The 20254-nt window shown below is 38.8% G+C and overlaps 1 protein-coding gene across 2 annotated transcripts in view; it reads left to right on the top strand.

Moving 5' to 3' along the window:
* TMEM131L (transmembrane 131 like) overlaps positions 1-20254 on the top strand; it is a 144304-nt gene that overhangs the window by 112719 nt on the left and 11331 nt on the right. For both annotated transcript variants that reach the window (XM_033134871.1, XM_033134872.1), the window contains exons 22-27: positions 1430-1616; positions 1830-2015; positions 2604-2753; positions 3062-3687; positions 9210-9358; positions 17957-18081. In XM_033134871.1, the coding sequence (XP_032990762.1) occupies positions 1430-1616; positions 1830-2015; positions 2604-2753; positions 3062-3687; positions 9210-9358; positions 17957-18081 (1423 nt within the window). The remainder of the gene's footprint in view (positions 1-1429; positions 1617-1829; positions 2016-2603; positions 2754-3061; positions 3688-9209; positions 9359-17956; positions 18082-20254) is intronic.

Here is a 20254-nt window from a genome sequence, read left to right on the forward strand (position 1 = left end):
AAATAATTAAATCAGGCAAATAATTGAGCATATATAGGCTGGTACCACTCAATTAGAACAATAGCCTTAGATGTTTAACCTGACCTAAATAATAAATATATAGAAAAAAAATATAATTGCTAACTTACCAGTATAGTGCGAGATATTTAAGGTAAATGGTATGAAACTGTTAATTTGATTATCAGTTATCTAATCATAGAAAATCACACCAAAATGGTAGAGAAAAGACAAACTATGGTAACCAATAGAACTTTTTGCAATAATGCAAGTGTTCCAAGAAACTCAATTTTTAAATTTATTAAATTTTAATTTTAATTTAAGTAGCCATATGTGCCTCGTGGCTACTGTTCCAGACAATGCAGGTTTAGAAATTTGTTTAAATGTTCCATTAGAAATTTCTAAATTATGCATATAGTTAAGTTAAATGCTTTAAAGCTACTTAAATTAGTTTCAGTAACTCCCTCATGTACTAAGACAAAAATCAAACAATAGTTGCAACATGTTTTGGTAAATTCTTGTTTTCTTCTTATTATTTTTAATTTCAGGAACACACTGAAAGCATTTTAGTATAACAATGTGTTTCCTGTGGAGAAAGCTGGTTGGTGAAACTGTTGGATAATTTGTAGCACTATATTTTAATTTAGAAAACTATGCTAAATGAACACTGTATTTGAAAAGGTTTATGAGCCATTTTGCCTTGAAAGGTCTTCATCGGAGTATACATTTTTTCATTCATTCATTCATTCATTCAGAGTTGACCTTGAAAGATAATTAAGGAGTAATATAAAAACTGTAGAACCAGATAAAATACTAATCCCTATATGGAATAGACTGTGCCTTATACATTTATAGGAATGTTTGAAAATTGTGGTAACTCTTCCATTTTTGAACTCCCAATATAAAATATGCTCTAATTTATTTGCAAGGACTTATTTACTTCCTTTTAATATAGTGGGTGTTTGAACTGGTATTTCTAGTAGCTGTGATGGATTGACACAGAAGCACACACATACCCTCTTACTGGTCCCTGTTTATTGTGGGTGAGGACCTCAGGGGCTGAGCATGCATGGTGGCTAGTGGTAAATCCAAATGATTTGGCTTCTGTCAAGAATAAACTTAACCTTAACCTTTAATAAGTAAAAGAACGAAGAGGAGATTCTGATTACTTTTGGTATCTAGGCAGATCGTTTAACTTAAGAAAAATCTTGCCTAGTTAAGTATTTTTATTGTATTCTGATAGTATAAAAGAATCTATAACTGTTCCAGAAATTAAAATAGAAGTCATGCTTGGAGCAAATCTTATGTTTTGTTTTTACATTTTAATAATGTGCATCATGGTTTGTTGATTCAATGCATGTTGATTCAATAATTTATTTTAAATCAATTTTGCAGTTCATATATACTAAGTATCACTTTTCACCCTCACTAGAACTGAAAGACAGCAAACAAATTTTATCTATTACGAAGAACTTTAAAGTTGAGAATATCGGACCACTTCCTATAACTGTGATATCTCTGAAAATTAATGGGTATAATTGCCAAGGTTATGGATTCGAAGTGCTGGATTGCCATCAGTTTTCCCTGGACCCAAACACTTCGCGGGATATCAGCATTGTGTAAGCATCGAGCTTTCACCTCCTTTAAGTTTTGTGATGCATTTAATGTCTGGTGGGGGAAAAAGCCTTTTTCCATGGGTAAGATGTCTTAAATTGTTTTTATGTAAGTATTTATCTTGTACAAGTAAGAAATTGTGCTTCCATTATGATGATTATATTTGTGCCTAAAATTACAACAATTAAAGTTCATGAATATGAATCTTTTGTTATCAGGTTTACTCCAGACTTTACCTCTTCCTGGGTCATTCGTGAGCTGACTCTAGTCACTGCAGCAGACCTAGAGTTTCGATTCACTCTCAATGTGACCCTCCCTCATCATCTATTGCCTTTGTGTGCAGACGTGGTCCCAGGACCCAGCTGGGAGGAGTCGTTTTGGCGACTTACGGTCTTCTTTGTCAGGTAAACTACCACCTTCTCTTACTGAGTAGAGAAGCCATGTGGGCAAATTGCATGAAAATATATATTGCCTGGATGTAATTAAAGCATATGAATTGAGTGGAATTTATATTGCTTTGAGAACTCAGGCGTACATGAAGTGGAGAAAATAGTAACTGGAAAGCTCTAAGATAATAATAAATGAGTTGTAAGATTCACAGGACCTAGAAGTCTATTAATAGACAGTTGTGTGTCATAGTCATTCATTGGCAGTCATTGTGGCAGATATAAATGTCACTCTTACTAGCTCAGTGGCAATGGCAGTTTGAGATTAGAAGAATAGAAGGACCTTTTTAGAGTGATTTTATCCTTGGAGCAACTTTAGAAATGGAATTCAAATATCAAACTTATAAATATGCACATTTTTAGAAATTTGGCTGTTTTCATCTTTAAGAAACATCAGAAATGATGATGTCATACATCTTATGGAATTTTAATGCCATATCTGTAGACGTTACCCATCAACCATTCACCACCCTTCTAGAATAAAGCTATGGTTTTTAATGCCTGTCAGAACCATGCAGTAACGAACCTTGTTGCTTTCTTCCTCAGTTTGTCCCTGTTGGGTGTGATTTTAATAGCCTTCCAACAAGCACAGTACATTCTTATGGAGTTCATGAAAACAAGACAGAGGCAAAATGCTAGCTCCGCTGCACAGCAAAACAGCAGTCCGATGGATGTCATCAACTCCCATTCTCATAAGTAAGAATTCTTGTGGCATGTGCGTGGGTTCTCACTTTTGATACAACTCATTTTTATTTTATTTTAAGGTAATACATTTTGTTTTCAAATTTGTTTTCATAAAATTGTCTTTAAGTCATTATGTGACAGCTGAAAACTTTCTTTTATTAAACAATAGATTTCCTGTAACAACTTAGTTTAAAAGGAAAGGTAGAACTCCTTAATAGACACAGTACCAATGGCTACCTCTTTCTTGTGGAGTTAGAAACAAAGAGGTACAGTTCTACTCGGTATGGCTTTATGTTAAATGCTTTTCTTCTTCACTTCAGAAGCCATTGCAAGAACTTTCTCGATACCTACAGCCCCTCTGATAAAGGCAGAGGGAAAAGCTGCCTTCCTGTAAACACTCCACAAAGCAGGATCCAGAATGCTGCAAAGAGGAGCCCAGCGACCTACAGTCATTCTCAGAAGAAGCATAAATGCTCAGTCTATTACAGCAAACACAAACCCAGCACATCTGTCACCAGCAGTGCCAACACTACTACTGAGGAAAAACAGACTTCAACCCTGAGCAGCGCTTTCTCTGCTCCTAAAGGAGACGTGTGCGCTGAGATTATGGGTGAGAACTGGATAAACCTCAAATATGCAAGTGGCATGAATGTCAGCCTGCAAAAGAATTTAACCCTCCCCCAAAACTTATTGAATAAAGAGGAAAACACACTGAAAAACCCAATGGTTGTCAATAATACTTCTTCAGAATGTCATGTGAAGGAGGGAATACAGACATGTATGTTTCCTAAGGAAACGGACCTTAAAATTTCAGAAAACATAGTTCAACTCAAGGAACAAGAGCTCGGTCCTCTGAAGAACTCTAAGAAACTACCTGAAAACCATTTACCAAGAAATTCAGCTCAGGACCAGTCAGACTTGGCAGAAAGTTCCAGGAAAAATAATGGTAATCTTCTCCTCTTTCTGGGTGATTCTCTCCTGTTTGTCCCCGGTCGGTTTTAAATGGAATGTGTTCTCATCCGTGACCTGAGTTTTCATTGTGGATGCTGAATAGTTAGTTCATGCGCGAAATTTCAGCAAAGGGTATAAATGTTGAAATTCAGTTTATGAGGTGAAAAGCTGAGGACAAGGCACCAAGTTTTTAGAATAGCATGGAAAAGATACTTTTTAGTACGTATGTTTAGAGGGATGTGAATATCATATTTTATTGTTAGGAGGATAGGGACACCTTTTCCTAATTATTTTTTTTATCTTGGCTTTTCAGACTATTTGCAAAAATGTATCAGCCCATAAAATGTTTCTGAATGAACAAAACTTAACAATTTCCTGTATTTAACAGCTGCCACCATCTCATGTTCCTTGGCCCTGGTTCTTTTCTAATTGTGTCCCTTGGTTAAAAGAAGACAAATGTTCTCTTGTAGCAAATACAGTTAATGAAAATTAAGCACACTAGACTAGGGAGAATACCCACGTATAAAATTGCGGTTAAGCTTTTAACTGACCCCCTTGGCCTCTGGCATACGAGTCTGTGCTTATCATTCTTGTGCATTCTGACCATTTTTAATAAGCGCATTTCCGTACCTGTGAACAGTCAGATTTGTGACGCTTCTTAATCTGGAACCATCAGTTACTGTTGATTTTACTTGAAACATTTAAATATAAATAACTTCTTATTCTTCACTCTTTGATGTTGTGGAGAAGGTACCGGAATATTATGATTATAAAGCTCTAATGAGCTTTATGCATTTGATTAAAAAGGCAAAACAAAAAAAGAACGCTGAATTTCAGATGTTCCATAAAAGGACATCTCTGAAAAGAAAGCCAGAGTCCTCTGGATGGAACCTGGTCTGGGCACCTGGATTCCGGCTGTATCTTGTTCCAGCCTGTTTGTACCATCCCCCTGCAGCAGTGCTCATGCTTGAGGGGGATTTCTGGTTGCAGAGTGAGCACCGTCCCCTCCGTCCCCTCCACCTGGCACGTGAGGACGCCCTCTGGACAGTGCATTCAACTAGATCTTTGAATAAAGTCATAGCACAGCTAGTGTGAGGGTGTTTTATGGTGGGGTGCGTACTGTTCCATTTCTGTCCCAGATACTCACTGGGGCCCAGACCACAAAACTCTTGTGAAAGGTGAAGTTATGGGGTGAGTTTGGCTGGGCTTTTCTCTTGTTTTGTGTGTCCTTTAGGCCTGAGCACAATATTTGACATGGGCCGACTTTCCACAAATCTAAAATCCTAGTTGTGTGAGGGACTTGTCCCTCCAGAAGTGCTGCTTCTGTGGTCTGTTGTGTCCGTCAGATGTCTGGATAAATGTGCCTGTGAAATACAGTGGCCGTGGCCTTGTGAACAGGTAGATGGAAGGGATCGTCTGCCGATCACAGTTCTTTGAAGTGGGTGAAATGGAGAGGTGCAGACCAGCAGTGTAAGGCTCAGGCAGGTCAGAGGGTTGGAATTGGTGCTTCAGAATCCTTTTGTCCAGTACTTGATGGCTAACGCCTGTAGTGGCCTAGGGGACCACGTCGTGGAATATCCCTTCAGCACGTTTGAGTACGTTTACTATGGAGTTCATACACATAGGGTTTGCTCAGATCATTGCAGGTGGCAGACCTGCCCAGAGTCTTTCCTTCCTGTGCAGAGAGGACTGGTATGCTTATAATGTTTTAAAGGGAAATAAATCTCGCACTACAACAGTTATTTTTTATCTGTTCTTTTTGGCTGGAGCAGCAGCACGTTATGTGGTATCAGGGTGATTGTCGATCAGATCAAATAAGAGTTGATGAAAGAACTTGAAAATTTTAAAAATAAGAAAGGACTGAGAAATCTAAGGGAAGAACATTGTAATTTGAAGGTAGGGTTTGGAGTTTTTTAGTAATATTAAAGGTTTGGGGTTCTTTTGTCAAATTTTAAAGGAAAACTTTGCAATAAACGGGCAGACAGTGAACAGGCATATATAATTGGTGGCGTGTGTATAAAGAATGCTTGAGAATGGGAAAACCATACATTTACAGACCTGAGTTTTCACTTTCAACATTGAGCATCAGGTTTTTTTTTTTTTTTTTTTTGAAGTATTTTTTTTTGTGTGTGAAAAGCATGTTGTTTCCATCTTAAGATCCTTTTTAGAATCTGAAGAAAACAGCTTCACTCGGCATTGCCCGCTGATCTTAGCCCGCCTGATGGTGGAAGATCCTGTCGGCAAATTCCATTTACTGAGTTGAAACCAGTTAGTGTGTTTGCCACATTCTAGCCATTTCTCCCCAAGTGCACAAATGTTCTCAGAAACAAGTCGAGTGATCGAGTGATCGGATTGCCTTTAGGAAGGGGGAAGAGGGTGGTGGTCTGTCTCCTAAGGGGGCCTGAAGTCATGTTAACCTATCATAACTCCTTGAGGCACCTGAAGAATCGCGCCTTCTCCACTTCGGAGGTTTGGTTTTTGTTCTGATTGTAACATTGTGTGAGAAGAAAGTGTCCCAAGGTGTATATTAATGTCGCTACCTACCTGTTCTTTGTTGTTGTTGTTGTTGAGAAACAGTATTTTCTGAATCACAGAATATGTGTGTCATCCTTTCCTGCTCCTTTTCACCTGCCTCCTTCCGAGAAGCCTTTGGTAAATGATAAATTAAAGTTCTCGATAGGAATGAAGTCTGTTGTCACGTTTTTCAGGGCTCTGTTTTCACACACTTGTTTTTTTTGGCATCAACCTGTCAGACAACTGAAAGAGCTACATTTTTCAAACATTTGTTTCGTGTTCCAGAGTCTGTGGATCATCTGACAAGAGTCAGGGCTTTTATGTATAATGTAAATGATCTTATGAAATGTCTCTTTTCAAATGCTTATAACTTATTTTTTAATTGTGTGATCAAAGTAGCGCAGATTTAGAATTAAGGCTAAAGCAAACTGCTGCTGTCCTCAGCACTACGAAAGAGGCATATTATTTTTTTCTGCTTGTAATAATGTAGAGCATAACAAACATTTAAGTTTCATAATACCCTAAGCCTTGAAATTAACAGTACATGACAGTTTTCACGTACTGTTAGCTGCCTCCAAAATTTCTGAAATACCAATATTTGCAGAAATTCAAAGAATAGTCTCATTTACTTACGGATACTAATAACGTGAAATGAAGTTTCTAGCAGTTTACTTAAAATATATCATATGATTAGGTTTGGTACAGTAAAACTTGAAGCAGTTATTCTGGGAGTGCAGTTGTTTCTTGTTCTTCTATTTGTTTTTTATCTTTGTGCCTCAAACACTCTTACTGTGAGAGAAATGTAAGAAAGTTGTGTAATACTGTATGCTGGATAGGATGACATGGGTTGGCTCCATTTTTTAAATGGAGTATGTACTCATGGAATTTCTAAATTTTTGGATATTGTCATGTTAGAATTTCTCAAAGATTTAATGAAGAACCTATTTTTAGAATTCATTCAATTGTTTACCGTTGGCCCCACAGAAGGCATTACTAATTCTCTAAGAGTCTCTACCACTTTGGGGGACACAGGTTACTGTTGGATGTTAAATTTTGACCCTTCCTAAGAAACTTACTTTTGGTGCCATTTGTGGCCTGCAGACAACTTAAGGTAATTCATTTTGTCATGAATTAAGGCTCTAGGAAAGTAACGACATGTTTTTTGAGGAGAATATCTCTATTCTGTTTCATACTTAGGGCTGCCAGAATCCAGCAATGTCTTTAGTTATGGCTTCTTTGTCAGTTCCAGACCCTATCTTCCTTGCTCTGGGCTATTTCTTTTACTCCTTCATAGTGCCAGATACGTCATTTTCCTCTGCGTCATTTTCCTCTGCGGGTGTCTTAACACCCAGTTTGTTTTGCGTTGTCGTAGAGGAACGAATGCTTCCTGAGCATTTTTATAGTTAGGTAATATTTATACAGTTTTCTGTTAACAAAATAAAAGTATGCTGACCGTATGCATGTTATTTTAAAAATGTGTGTACCTTGCTTCGAGTGAGTTTAATTTGTAGCTTCAGCATTTCAGCATCTGAAGGGATTTGACTGCTCCTTTCATTTTGTGGGTGAGAGACCTCCCTGCCCCCAGGTCCCACAGCAAAGCCAGTCCACTCTGGTCAGGCCGTCCTCTCCCCAGAGCCTGCAACCGGCTTGGCTGTGAAATCGTTGCATTCTGGTCTTCTGAATCTTCCTCAGCTTGCAGAGGTAGTCAGGAAATCTCAGATAAAGAAAAAAGGGGGAGGTGATTGAGAGACTTTGTTTCATATTAGGACACTGAGGCCAGTTATTGTGGGATTCAAGTTGATTTGACTTGACTTTGACGTAAGCGATAGAAGAAGAAATACACTGGTAAAGGAAATCGCTTGAAGGAAACCTGGAAAAATCGTGTTTCCAGAGGAGGTTCCTCCTCACACCAGCCTTTGCCATGTGATTGACGTCTCGGGCTCACTTTTCAGCATGCAGGCACTGCCTCCGGGGACAAGTGGGCATTCACTGTACGAGAAGGGCCTGCCTTGGAGCCCTTCATGTGTCTTCTGATGGTGGCCCTTTACGTTTATATCTGTTCTGGTTTCATCTTTATAACAGGCAGGGGAGGCAGAGAAGGTGGTAGTTTCGTTTTATAAGCAAGGAAACTGAAGCTCAGGCAGCTTAAGAGACTGACTGGGATCATAAAATTAGTTGAGGGGCTGAGTCATAACCAGAACCCGAGTCTTTACCCCTTTCTCTTCTCTGCTCTAACTTTAAAAAAAAAATGGTAGTAAATTGTACATAATGTAAAATTTACCGTTTTAAATGATCAAGCTCAGTGGCATTAAGAACATTCATATTGTTGTACAGTTGTCAACGTCAGAACTGTTGCAGAACTTTTTTTATCATCCCAAACAATAAATACGCCCATACGCCCTTTCCCAGCCCCTGGTAACCACCATTCTACTTTTTATTTCTGTAAATTTTTAGGTCCCTTGGAGAAGTAGAATCATATAATACATTCGCCTTTTTGTGTGTCTGGCTTATCACAGCGTTACGTCTTTAAGGTTCATCCATGTTGTGCCATGTATCAGATTTGCATTTTTCTCCCCACCTTAACCATTTTTGTGTATACAGTTCCGTAGTGTTAAGTATATTCACATTGTTGAATCTTTTTAAGGCTGAGTATTCCATTGTATGTATACTACATTTTATTTTTCAAGTCATCTGTCCATTGACATTTGGGTTGTTTCTACCTTTTTGACTTTTATGAATATTGCCACCATGAATAATGGTGTGCCCTTCCCCCCACAATTTTTTCTTGACCTCTTTTAAAGACTGTTTGTAGAACTCTTAATATAAGTTTTCACCTGTAAATAAAATAAATTTTATTTTAAGCATTGTGGATGTCAAAACCAATCGTTAAGTCTAAATTTCATTAAATCAAATGTGATTGTTTGGTGTAGGAAAGAGACTTAACTATGGGGAACAGGAATGGAAATTATTAGCTAGACATTGAACCATTTTTATTTATTCAAGGGAATAACCAGCAAGTGCCTGTCAAGAATGAAGTAGACAATTATGAAACTTTGAAAAAGGTTGACACAAAGTCTTCTTCAGAAAAGAAGATTCAAAAAGCATCTAAAGAAGACATATGTTCTGAGAAACAGAACATAACTTCTGTTGAGGTCTGTACTCCTTTTTTTTCTTGCCTGTTAGAAAGAAGAAAACTTATTTGGGGGGGCTTGGAATGCAGATACCTGTGTAATAACTGTACATGTGTATTTCATACTTTTGAAAGAGGATAATTATGATGCATTTGGATCCACATTGATAATTGGTGAGTTTGATGTGTTTAGAAAGTTTTATTTCCTAATTATACAGGAGATACTAAAATAATTTTTAGTGTGACCTCAGATAGCTTTTACTCTCAAGAGACGCTGTTCTTAAGCAAATCGGTTAACTCCTGGGTGAAGATGGTGGAGTAGAACCAGATCCCATATCCCTTCTCTCCAGTTGTTAGTTACCCAACATCCATTTTTAGGCCATAATCTTGCTCAGTTAGAAGCCGAAGCCAAAATCCACAGGAGAGGAAAGCCTTTCTAGCTCAGGTGCATGGACCCTAGTACAACAGAGTCCAAGAAGGGAAAGCAAAGCATGCACACTGCCCCCAGCTTGCTCTTTCCCTTCCTACCAGGATAGGCCGCTGAAAAGTGCTTAGAAAGCAGAACCCAGGAAAACAGACAGGTCCAGATGAAGGTGGGAAAGGTATTTAGGAGAATTTACCTACTTCACATCAAAACAGAGCTATCTGTGTATTAGCACAAGCGCAGTGAAAAAAGAACGTTTCAATTATGCAAATACACTGTAGTAAAAATGACAGGAGTAGAACATAGAAGACAGCTACAGATCCCAGTATAGAAAACATCCAGTGACCTGAAAGAAACTCTCAGAGTACTTTACACTACAGACTATGAATTCAATCAAATGAGGTCTTTTAAAGGCAAATTAATGCAGTAGGATGAGGTTAAAAGGGGTATTATAAAGCTAAGTACATGAGACAATATATACATGTACAGTCGCTGAAAATTGCATTATTGACCTCAAGGGAAGGCTTTGATACTAGGTTGGTACAAAAGTAGTTGCGGTTTTTGCAATTATTTTTAACCTTTTAAACCGCAATTACTTTTGCACCAACCTAATATAATCAGAGTGAATGTGAGGGAAAAACTTTAGGGGATTGAAACATTTAGAGAAAAGATGATAGATATGGAGACAAAGAAAAACAAAAACAGTACAACATAAGAATAATGATTATCTAAGTAAATGGCCCAACAAATGGATCAGAAAAGAAGGCGGAAATGCCACAGGAGAAAATTTTCCTGGTATGAGGGAAGAACTGGATTTCTAGATCAAAAGGGGACACTGCATGCTCCAGGAAAAACTGATGCATAATAATGGACATAAGTATATCCTGGTTACGTTATTGATCTTAGAGCATAAAGAATTGTGCAAAGGCAGGAAAATCAAGAAACACAAACTTAGGCTTGCTTCAGACTTTCTAGGAGCATCTAATGTGAAAAAGTGGAGCAGTATCATTGAGAGGATAAAAATGTGAACAGGAATATTATGTCCCCCCAAGTTAACACTCAAGTACAAAGGCTACAAACATACCTCCTTCAACACATATGAACTCATGAGCCTTTCTTGAAAAATCAAGTTAATGAAATTTAGCCAACCAAGATGGAAGTAAAACATAAAGACCCAGGTTTGAGGAAGCCACGTCAAAGGCCTGTTGTTGAGGTTTCTATCCATTTTATATCCAGAACTAAGATTAACCAGTTGGCAATTACAATTTGCAGAAGAGATTGCAAATATTAAAACATTAACAAAGTAAAAATAGTAATATAATTTGCAAAACGGTAGGTGGGATAGAAAGGTAGGTGAAAATAAGTTTTGATCGATCTTGGTAGCGAGCCAAGACTGTATAACACTGAAACATGCGGTTTAAAAGGGTGAAAACTTAATGAAACTAACTTTCACACAACTTTTCTTAACCTTAGAGAGATCCTTAAGGAATTACTGTATCATGTGAAGAAGAAACAATTATTTGAAAGTTGACAGTTCCTTTGGTTCTACTTCACTTTCTTATGTAAAATTCAAATACAATTGAGCTTTACATTTTTATTTAAAAATAACACATGGTCCCAGTGTTGTAAATTTTTCCCTTTGTCTGTCCTGCCATCCTTACTGTGTTCGTAGAGAGAGAGTGAAAAATAAGGTTTGTCAATAATCAATGGGAGACCCTGGCTATTTCTAAGTGGTGGGATTTTGGATGTTTTCTTTTTTCCTTCTTTATACTCCTGTGTTTTTGCTTAGCACTTTATAACAAACATGAATTTTTCATTTAAATAAAATGAAAGTGGTACAAAATAGGTCTATCACAGACATTCCCAACTAGGAATTTGCAGTCCATTGACAAAGACAAGATATTTCTGTGTGGTCGGACACCAAAATTAATATTAGGTTGGTGTAAAAGTAATTGTGGTTTTTGCAATTTTGAACCTTTTAAACCGCAATTACTTTTGCACCAAGCTAATACATAATAGAAGGGATTTCAGAAATTGGAAAGTCAGTTTCAGCTGCAGTGGCTGTGAAAAGCCCCTAGAGGAGGTGGAAACTTATGCAGAGTCGAACACGTTGAGGAGGGAAAGTGGTCAGGCGACGCCTCTAAGCCTCGTGGCATAATTGGGAGCATGAGGGAATCATCTGATTGAGAAGAAGCTTGATCAGTAATGAGAAGTGTTGGGAGGAAAGAGACACAGCCCTACCAGATGGTGAAGGCCCTTGCATGATTATAAGTTTGGATTTTATTCCCTAGATCTCAGTTGGAAACACAAAATGAAGTAAGTGAACATAAGCGGTAGGAAGTGCTGATACCTGGAGAGACCTGGGGAATGCTTGCTTGCTAAGGAATTTCAGAATCAAAGTTTTGCAAGCACGTTTGTCCGAACCAGAAGTCTTTTGAGCGGATTTGACCTGCGGGTGGTCAGTTTGGGGCCCTGCTGCAAATTGTGGTGCATGATTGAAGGTTTCTGAACTGGAGGGTGGATAACAAATGAAAACAATCTATAGGTGGTTTTTCCATTCAGTTTTACAGACACTGGCTGAATGCCTGTTTTAAAGAACCAGTGTAGTAGTTTAGTAAATGCTTGAATTAATGTATGAACAATGCCTTTTTGGAGGATCAATCTGAGTATTTTGGAGGCTGCGTTGGAGAGGGCAGAAATAGATACCACCTCTCTTCTCACGTGGAGGCTGTTACTCTGCTAGGGTGTCATGTAGTCAAGACCTCTGTTCGGGCAGAAGCAGCGGGAAAGGATAGGAAGAGGAGGCAAAAGACAGTTTAAAAGGAAAAAACAACAGGCTTTCTTAGAACCTAATTGCATAAAGGAGAGGAGCCATCTTCTCTTGCATCAAACTAACTCCAAGGTTTGTCAGATTGGGAGACTAGAAAAATGATTGATGTCTGTCAATCATTTTTGTGTCTGTCAGAGCAGTGCTGCATAGGGATTAAGAGCGTGGGTTGGAATCCAGCTCTTGACTTATTTGCTCAATAACACTGGGCAAGTTATTTAACATCCCGTTTCTTCGTCTGGAAAACAATACAACAATAATCTCTTCTTAATATAAAATACTGTACCTACTTCATAGGATTGTGAGGGTTAAATAAGTTAATACGATCAGTGCTCAGAACAGAAGCACTAAGTGCTGCCGCGTACTAAGTACCAAGGAAATGACAGGTATGACTATGAGCATTGCTGACAGAGGAGATGCCTGGGCTTGGATGTGAGGAAGTATAGTAAAAGAGGGAGACATGGGACCAAAGCTTCCATGGCAAGTCAGGCTTGCGATTTGGGAGTTGTCCCCGTGGAGGGTAGAATTGAAGGGTGTGCCTGAGTTCTCTGTGCTGTGTGCAGAGAGAAGACCCAGGGCCTCGGTCTGCACCATGGCCGATGTTGAAGCTGCAGAGAGCTTGGCGATGCTGGTTAGCAGATGCACAGAAAGCTAGGCCAGACGATGAAGACAGGCATGCGTTCAGGAGCAGAAACAAAGTCCTTGAATTGGGGATAGATGGGATGGATGGAGTTAGGAGACTTAGGGGTTGCCCTGCGAGGAAGTAGAAACCGATACTGAGATGTACTGACGTGACAGCCTCACAGTCTTGTGTGCTGGGAGGAGAGGTGGGAACTTGTCCCTCCAAGTCCCCTCAGGCCACATGGTGCCACGTGGTGCCGCTGCTGGCACCCATCTGCCGCCTGCGTGGGCACCAATCTCCCATCTCAAACTCAGCCCTCAGCTCCTGTGCCAGACTAGCTAGCTCTCTATGGATGCCCTTAGTTAGGGCAGTTTTCTTAATTTATTCAAGTTCTTTATCTTTCATCGTGTTTTTTCTCTCTCCCTGGAGCTCAGACATGTCTTGCATTGGGTCCCAGTCATTGCATATGTTCCTCCTTCCGTTTCTGGTCTGTGAGCCTGTGCAGGCACCTGGCCCTAATGGTGGCAGCTAGTCATTGTCAGGGTGTAGGGCCTGGGGGGACTCAGGCTGTGCTTTGTGGTACCAGGCTGTCTGGGTAGTCAGCCAACATGGGTTTTCTGGTGCAGCCTGTGGGGCTGTTGCCTGTCATTTCTTCACTGGCTGTGAGACTCACTCCCAGTTTTGTAGAAGACCTCTCCTTTAAAACCCTGTGCGTGTGTGTACTTTCTATTTCTTTCATTGTTCGTTGAGAAAAAAATCATTCTCAGTAAACACATCCCCAAGTGCATTGCTCAATGTTTGTTTTCCTAGTACATTCTTAGGGCCTAATTTTGCAGCTTAGAAAATTATGTAAATCTGTACAGTATATGGGAAACATTCCTCTAGATTTATTGGCAAAGAAGGTTGAAGCCCAGATTTGGGAGCCACAAACTAAGTTTTGATCCTAGCCTTGGCTGTTTATTTTCTTTTAAGCAGATTCTTTTTGTCCTTAGAAAAGGAATTCATAATTATTATAGAAGCATAAGGAAGGACAGAAAAGATCTATTCAAAATGAACCACTTTTCACATTTATCTGTATTCTGCTTTTCTGTGCAGATTTTTTAAAGCTCAAGATCATTATCACTGTGCATATCTAACTTGGTTATAATGTTGTAATTCTAAATTTCCTGATGTTAGAAATGAATGGGGAACTTTGTTTTCAGTGGTTGCATGACATTCCATCATTTAACTATGCCATAATCTAAACCATTCCCCTACAATTGGATATTAGAGTTGTTTGCAACTTTTTGTTTTCATGAATAACACTATGATGAACTATTTTGTTCTTAAGTGTTGCCAATATACCTGATATATCCTTGTTCTAGATTTCTAGAAAAGGAATGAAAGAGTATTAACTGTGTAAGGATCATCACGTGTGCAGCCAGGCTGTTTTCCAGGAAGGTGGTAGCGATTTACATTCACGTGTATGGTATATGAGAACACTGGTTTTACTCTGGTCTCAGCAGCACCGTTTTTTGGCAAAATCTCGGTCCATGTGATAGGTGAACAACTGTGTTCTATTTTTCATTTCAATTTGCATCTCTTACTAAGGAAAAGGGAGCATTTCCTTCATTGCATTTTTTTGGTAAAATTCTAAAAAACACAAGTAAAAAATCATCCATCCAAAATACTATCACTGAACCATTTTTGTATTACGTTATTCTTTATAAATTAAGAAGCAAATGTCTAACTTGGTTTCACTTCCACTGCTCAGAGGCAGGCACTGTCAACAGTACGTTGCCTGCCAGCCCTTTCCTAGGGTTTGCAGGTGTAAACTTACAGGATAAACACATTTGAGTTTTTTAAAACCAAAATGGAAAGATGAGATAAAAGCTGGTCTAAATTTACGTTTCTTAAAAATATACTTCATTATTGAATATTTAGGTTGAACTCATTTTTTTTTTTTGGCCTTTTCTATTTCTTTTGTGAATTTTCATTTTGTGTCCTTTGCTCACTTTACTATTGAATGTTAATGCTTTTTTCTTCTTTCCTATAAGAACATATGTAAAGGTATTAATTCTTTGTTTATCGAATAGTGGGTTACATTTTTTTTCATAGTTTGCCCTTTATCTTTCATGTTTATTTGCCATTACTTTTACTTATATACCGTGGCTGTCAGAATGCCTTTGTGCAGTCAATCTGTGATGTCTCTTCTTTGATTTCTTTGCTTTTATTAAAGTTTAGGCAATCTTATTTCCCTACCCAACAATCAGTTAAATTATACATTCTATCAGAGAGGTCCTAGAACTTAGCTAGTTCAAGTAGTTCAATAATAAAGATGGTAATAGCTAAGTCTTATATGAACTGCTTACTATGTGTCAGATAATTTAATCCTCACAACAGCCTTTTGAGGAAGACTCAGGAAACTGAGGCAAAGACAGGCTCATTAACTTGGCCAAGATTACACAGTGGCTAAGCACAAGTGAGATTCACAGCAGGAAGTTTGGTGTCCGGGACTGTTATCTTAATTGCCACTGTACATGGCCTCTTCAGTTCCCTGCATGTGACACCCTGTCTACCAGAAATCACAGAACCAAATTGTCCCTTTATTCTTCCTCTCCTTTCTTGACAAGTCTCTTGCTTCGGTTCTCCGATCTGCTTTCTCTTCTCAGTTCTATCTGCTGCCTCCATTGCAGTCCTGGTTCTCCCTCATCCTCACCACCCATTGTTTCTCTCTCTCTCTCTCTCTCTCTCTCTCTCTCTCTCTCTCTCTCTCTCTCTCTCTCTCACACACACACACACACACACGGCCAAAGAAAAAGGCCATTCATTAGTTTTGTCTTCCTCAATATGTCGTCTGTCTTTTCGCTCTCCTGTCCATGCTTTCTTTGTCCCCTCCTGTGTTTGCTCGTGGACATTGTGTCTCGGTCCAGCATGTCCAGCACTCTCCCAATATTCCCTCTTCCAAGTATTCGGAGGTGATGATGCTTCTGACCACCAAGCCCACCTCTCCATAATCCTAAAATACGTATCCTTGTTTGCACATGATGGCACTTCTAACCAGATTGATTTGAGAAAGGCAGCCAGGTGTCAGAGCGACCACTGACCAGCTCCCCACTCTTTCTTGACTACACTTATTTCTGATCCTTTATTTGTATGTGACCTTGACGGGGCAGGAAGGTTCAAGTACTTGTATTCAAAAACCTTTCTTGGTCCTTAAGTGGACAGGGTGAAGCAGGGGAGAAGAGACCATTCCCCTACCCCCCAAAGTAGAAATACACAGGGAACAATACATGAATAAATATGGTATGTAGCTAATGTTTAACTTTGGATCATGTCTTTAATGTGTGTGTCTATTTAGCAGGAAACTTAAGCAATTAGCCTAAGGTCCTATAGACTAGAGTTTTGTGTGTTTAACTTGTCATGTTTTTAAAATACCTTCAGTATCAGAAAAAAGTTAATGCATACTTATTGGGGAAAAAATAAAGGAGTATAAAGAAGAAAGCAAAAATCGCATAATTCCACCACATGCACAGTTACAATTTTATTTTATTTCTAGAGTTTGTTTATTGTAGTAAGCATACTGCTTTGATAGGTACATAAGACTTTCCACACCCCGGACATGTAACAGGCAGGCATCTGAAATGCTTTTATTTTTCTTCTTTCAAGTCATGTATGTTTTACTCAAGTGTATGTTAGAACTTCATGGATTCCTACTCTTGATTTCTGGACCAACCTTATGAAAAAAGAAAAAAGGAGCCAGTCTTTGCTCTTTATGAAATGAGAATCCTAAGGGTCAAAAGGAAGGGGACTCTGAGCTAGGGGTTTGCTTCTGTGAGATCCCTAGAGCAGGCATTTTCCTCTGGAAAAAACCTGATACTGTTAAAGCCCTGAGGGTCTCAGGTATGAGCTGCCACCACCTCCCCCTGCTCACTGTGCTTCTGCTGTAAAGAGGCAGCCTGGCAGAAGGAAGTGAAAGAGTAAATATTAGAAGACTTTAAAGACAAAAGCTGCTTTAAAATTTGAAAGGACGGGGAAATCCCCCTCTCCTTGGGCCTGTTAATGGACCATGCTTAACCTTTAATTGATATATGTGCATACATATATATTATTTGTAGATACATATATATGTGTACCATGCTAACTTAAGTTTTCAGAGCCACATTTCAAAAACATCAAGCACATTCTTGCCTTATATATTTAAATAGCTTAAACTAGTTTGGAGCATTCTGGGGAGATTTGGCTGTTCTCCTAAAGTTCATCTATAAACAAATAAAAGTGTAAACACACAAATGACTCCTAAGTAGAGTTTTTACATGGTTTTTGTTTAGTAGTAATTCATGTGAATTGCACATACCAAATTAACAGGTGAAGGTTGGAGGATTTATTGCTGCTGAAGGTAACAGCAAACTGAGCGTAAATTGCTAACAGATGTTTTTCCTTTTTCACCCCTTGGGAATTTTATAGGCAACAATTTTTTTTTTTCTTTCTGCGGAGGTTAAGGGAGGTAGAGGAAGAAGGGAAATGAAAACAAACTAGAGATTGAGAACTGTATGTCTCAGTTTTCACCAGTGTTGGAACATTCTAAATTCACATAGAGTTGGTCTTCAAAAGTTTATTTAAGAAATCATAAACCCCCTTACTTTTCTAGATTAACTTGGCCAAATTTTCCTATGCAAAACCCTTTAAAAAAAATCATAGGGAAGTTTTTTAAATGAATATTTTGTCAGCTTAAACCTTAACTAAAAGTTTTCTTTTTTCTCTTTAGCAAGAAGATTCTTATAGGAAGAAGAAGCTTCAGGAGAAAAAAGAAGGAAATTTACCAAATTTAAATTGGAGCAAAAATCGAACATGTAGAAAAAACAAGAAAAGGGGTGCTGTTCAGGTTTTGAGGTGTGTTGTTACAACCCCTTTAAAATTTTGATCTGTTTTTTACTCTGAGTTTACATTTAGCTATTACCTTTTAACCTTACTTTTGTTATGTTAGATACAGATAATATGAAACTGTAGATGTTTGTATTTTGAGATAAAAGCATGTTAATATATTTTAAATTAATATATTAATTTATTTTCTGGGTATGTTTTCATTTGTTAAAAATACCTTTAAGTGGATTGATTTTTCAGATTTTTACTTTATAAAATGCTAAGAGCTATGGGAGGTTTTAGAGAAAAAGCATGCGACATCCTCTATGCCAGGACCTTCGTTCTGCCTGTGGAATGCGCTAGCGTTTGTGGAGCAGGTAATACAGAAAACCACGGGGTACAGGCAGGTACCCTGTTCCTAGCTTGACCTTGACCCATGTGGAGTCCTAAAAATGAAAGAGAGTAGTCACCACTCATGGAAGCCTTGGTTCAGTCCTGCAGAACTGAGGTTCTTGAGGCTGCAGGTAGTGAGGTGCCCAGGCTTATGTGGTTTGCTTAAAGCCCCAGAGTGGGTCTGGGCAGAGCCAGAATTGGGAACAGTCTTCTAAACTGGGGCCCTGCAATATCACAACCTTTGACAACCTTGCTTCCTGGAGACACTTAGTCTCTTGTTAGTAAAATGAAGGATCTGGAAAGTGTGTATGTGGGATTTGCGAGTTTCCAGAAATACCTCTCTAAATCTAATTGTATGTAAATTTCACAGCTTGAGTTTTTTTTCACCAGGTCAGTAGTGTGTACATTTTGATTCTAAGTTCAGTGGTGGGATTTGTCTGAATTTTGATTTCTTAGGTTAGACTTGCAACACCAACACACACGTGAGCCGACAGTCTCCAGCAGAGATGCTCATCCCTGCCTTTTCCTCCCTGGGTCATGGATGGAGCTTTCCAATGGTCCCTTGCACTGACAGTGCCCCCTTCCAGAGGGACCCAGTTTAGGAGACTTAGTCCCAGTTCCCTGTCTCCTGTATGCTGCTGTCCACGTGGTAAAGCCCAAGCCTTGGGCATTAAAGCCTGTTTCGCCCAAGTCATCCTCCATCCTCACCACGCTGGCTTTTTCTTTTTTGAGTTCTCCATCTGGAGATTTCTCTTTCCTGTGAGGTCCGCTAGATATTTAAATACTGTCCAGTTCTCTAGTGGCTCCAGATTTTCAGGGGAAAGGGTTCTACCTTGCTGTGTGTCCACTTGTTAGAAGGGAACTCGGAGCAACCTGCATTGTGACAAGGCCCTCCAATGGGAAGCACGAATGGTGCTATTTATAGTGTCTGTCCCTAGATCCCAGGGAGGTTGTGATCTGGGGCTCAGATTCTGATTCAGCCTGTAACACGCTCCCCGGCAGTTCTCTGTGTACCCTGTGGAGAAGGGTCAGCCAACGCCAAGGAATCGCCAAGCTTCAATTCAGTCTCCAGCTCATAGAGCCATCAGCAAAATGCAACTATGAAAAAAGAAATAGACTCGTTGTTAGTTTGTTGTTAATACTGAATACTAATTGTTGATTGGTAATTATCCTTATTCTAGCTGAAATTATTTAGGCTAAATTATTTGAAAGTTGCAATGCAGCATCCTCTAGAAAGGAAAGTTACATCTTGTATTGTTTCATGTGGATTTCCATAAAAATTTGATTGACTTATGAGGTCACTCTAAAGTTGTATATTTTCCTGATACCCTGTTTCCCCAAAAATAAGACCTAGCTGGACAATCAACTCTAATGCATCTTTTGGAGCAAAAATTAACAGAAGACCCGGTGTTATGTTGTGTTGTTTTGTGTTGTGTTGTATTATGTTATATTAGACCAGGTCTTATGTTATAGTCTTATATTAAGTTTTGCTCCAAAAGACGCATTAGAGCTGATTGTCTGGGTAGGTCTTATTTTTGGGGAAACATGGTAGGAACGTATAGAAAGATATAAAATTAGAATGGAATTTCAGCAATTAAATGTCATGGTACATATATATTAAAAGCAGATTTCTGACATGCTAAAAAAACAAGTTCTTAAAATATAATTTTCAAGTAGCATTTAGCTAATCAGGATGTTTTGAGAACATGATGCTTGAGAAGCAGGTAGCTGTTGGATTGTCTGTTTCCTTAGCTCGCGCTCCTATCTATATACTCTTTCCCTTGAGCTGTCAGAAACCAGTGCCATCATG

This window comes from Rhinolophus ferrumequinum, chromosome 18, assembly GCF_004115265.2.
Source record: "Rhinolophus ferrumequinum isolate MPI-CBG mRhiFer1 chromosome 18, mRhiFer1_v1.p, whole genome shotgun sequence".
Taxonomy (NCBI): Eukaryota; Metazoa; Chordata; class Mammalia; order Chiroptera; family Rhinolophidae; genus Rhinolophus; species Rhinolophus ferrumequinum.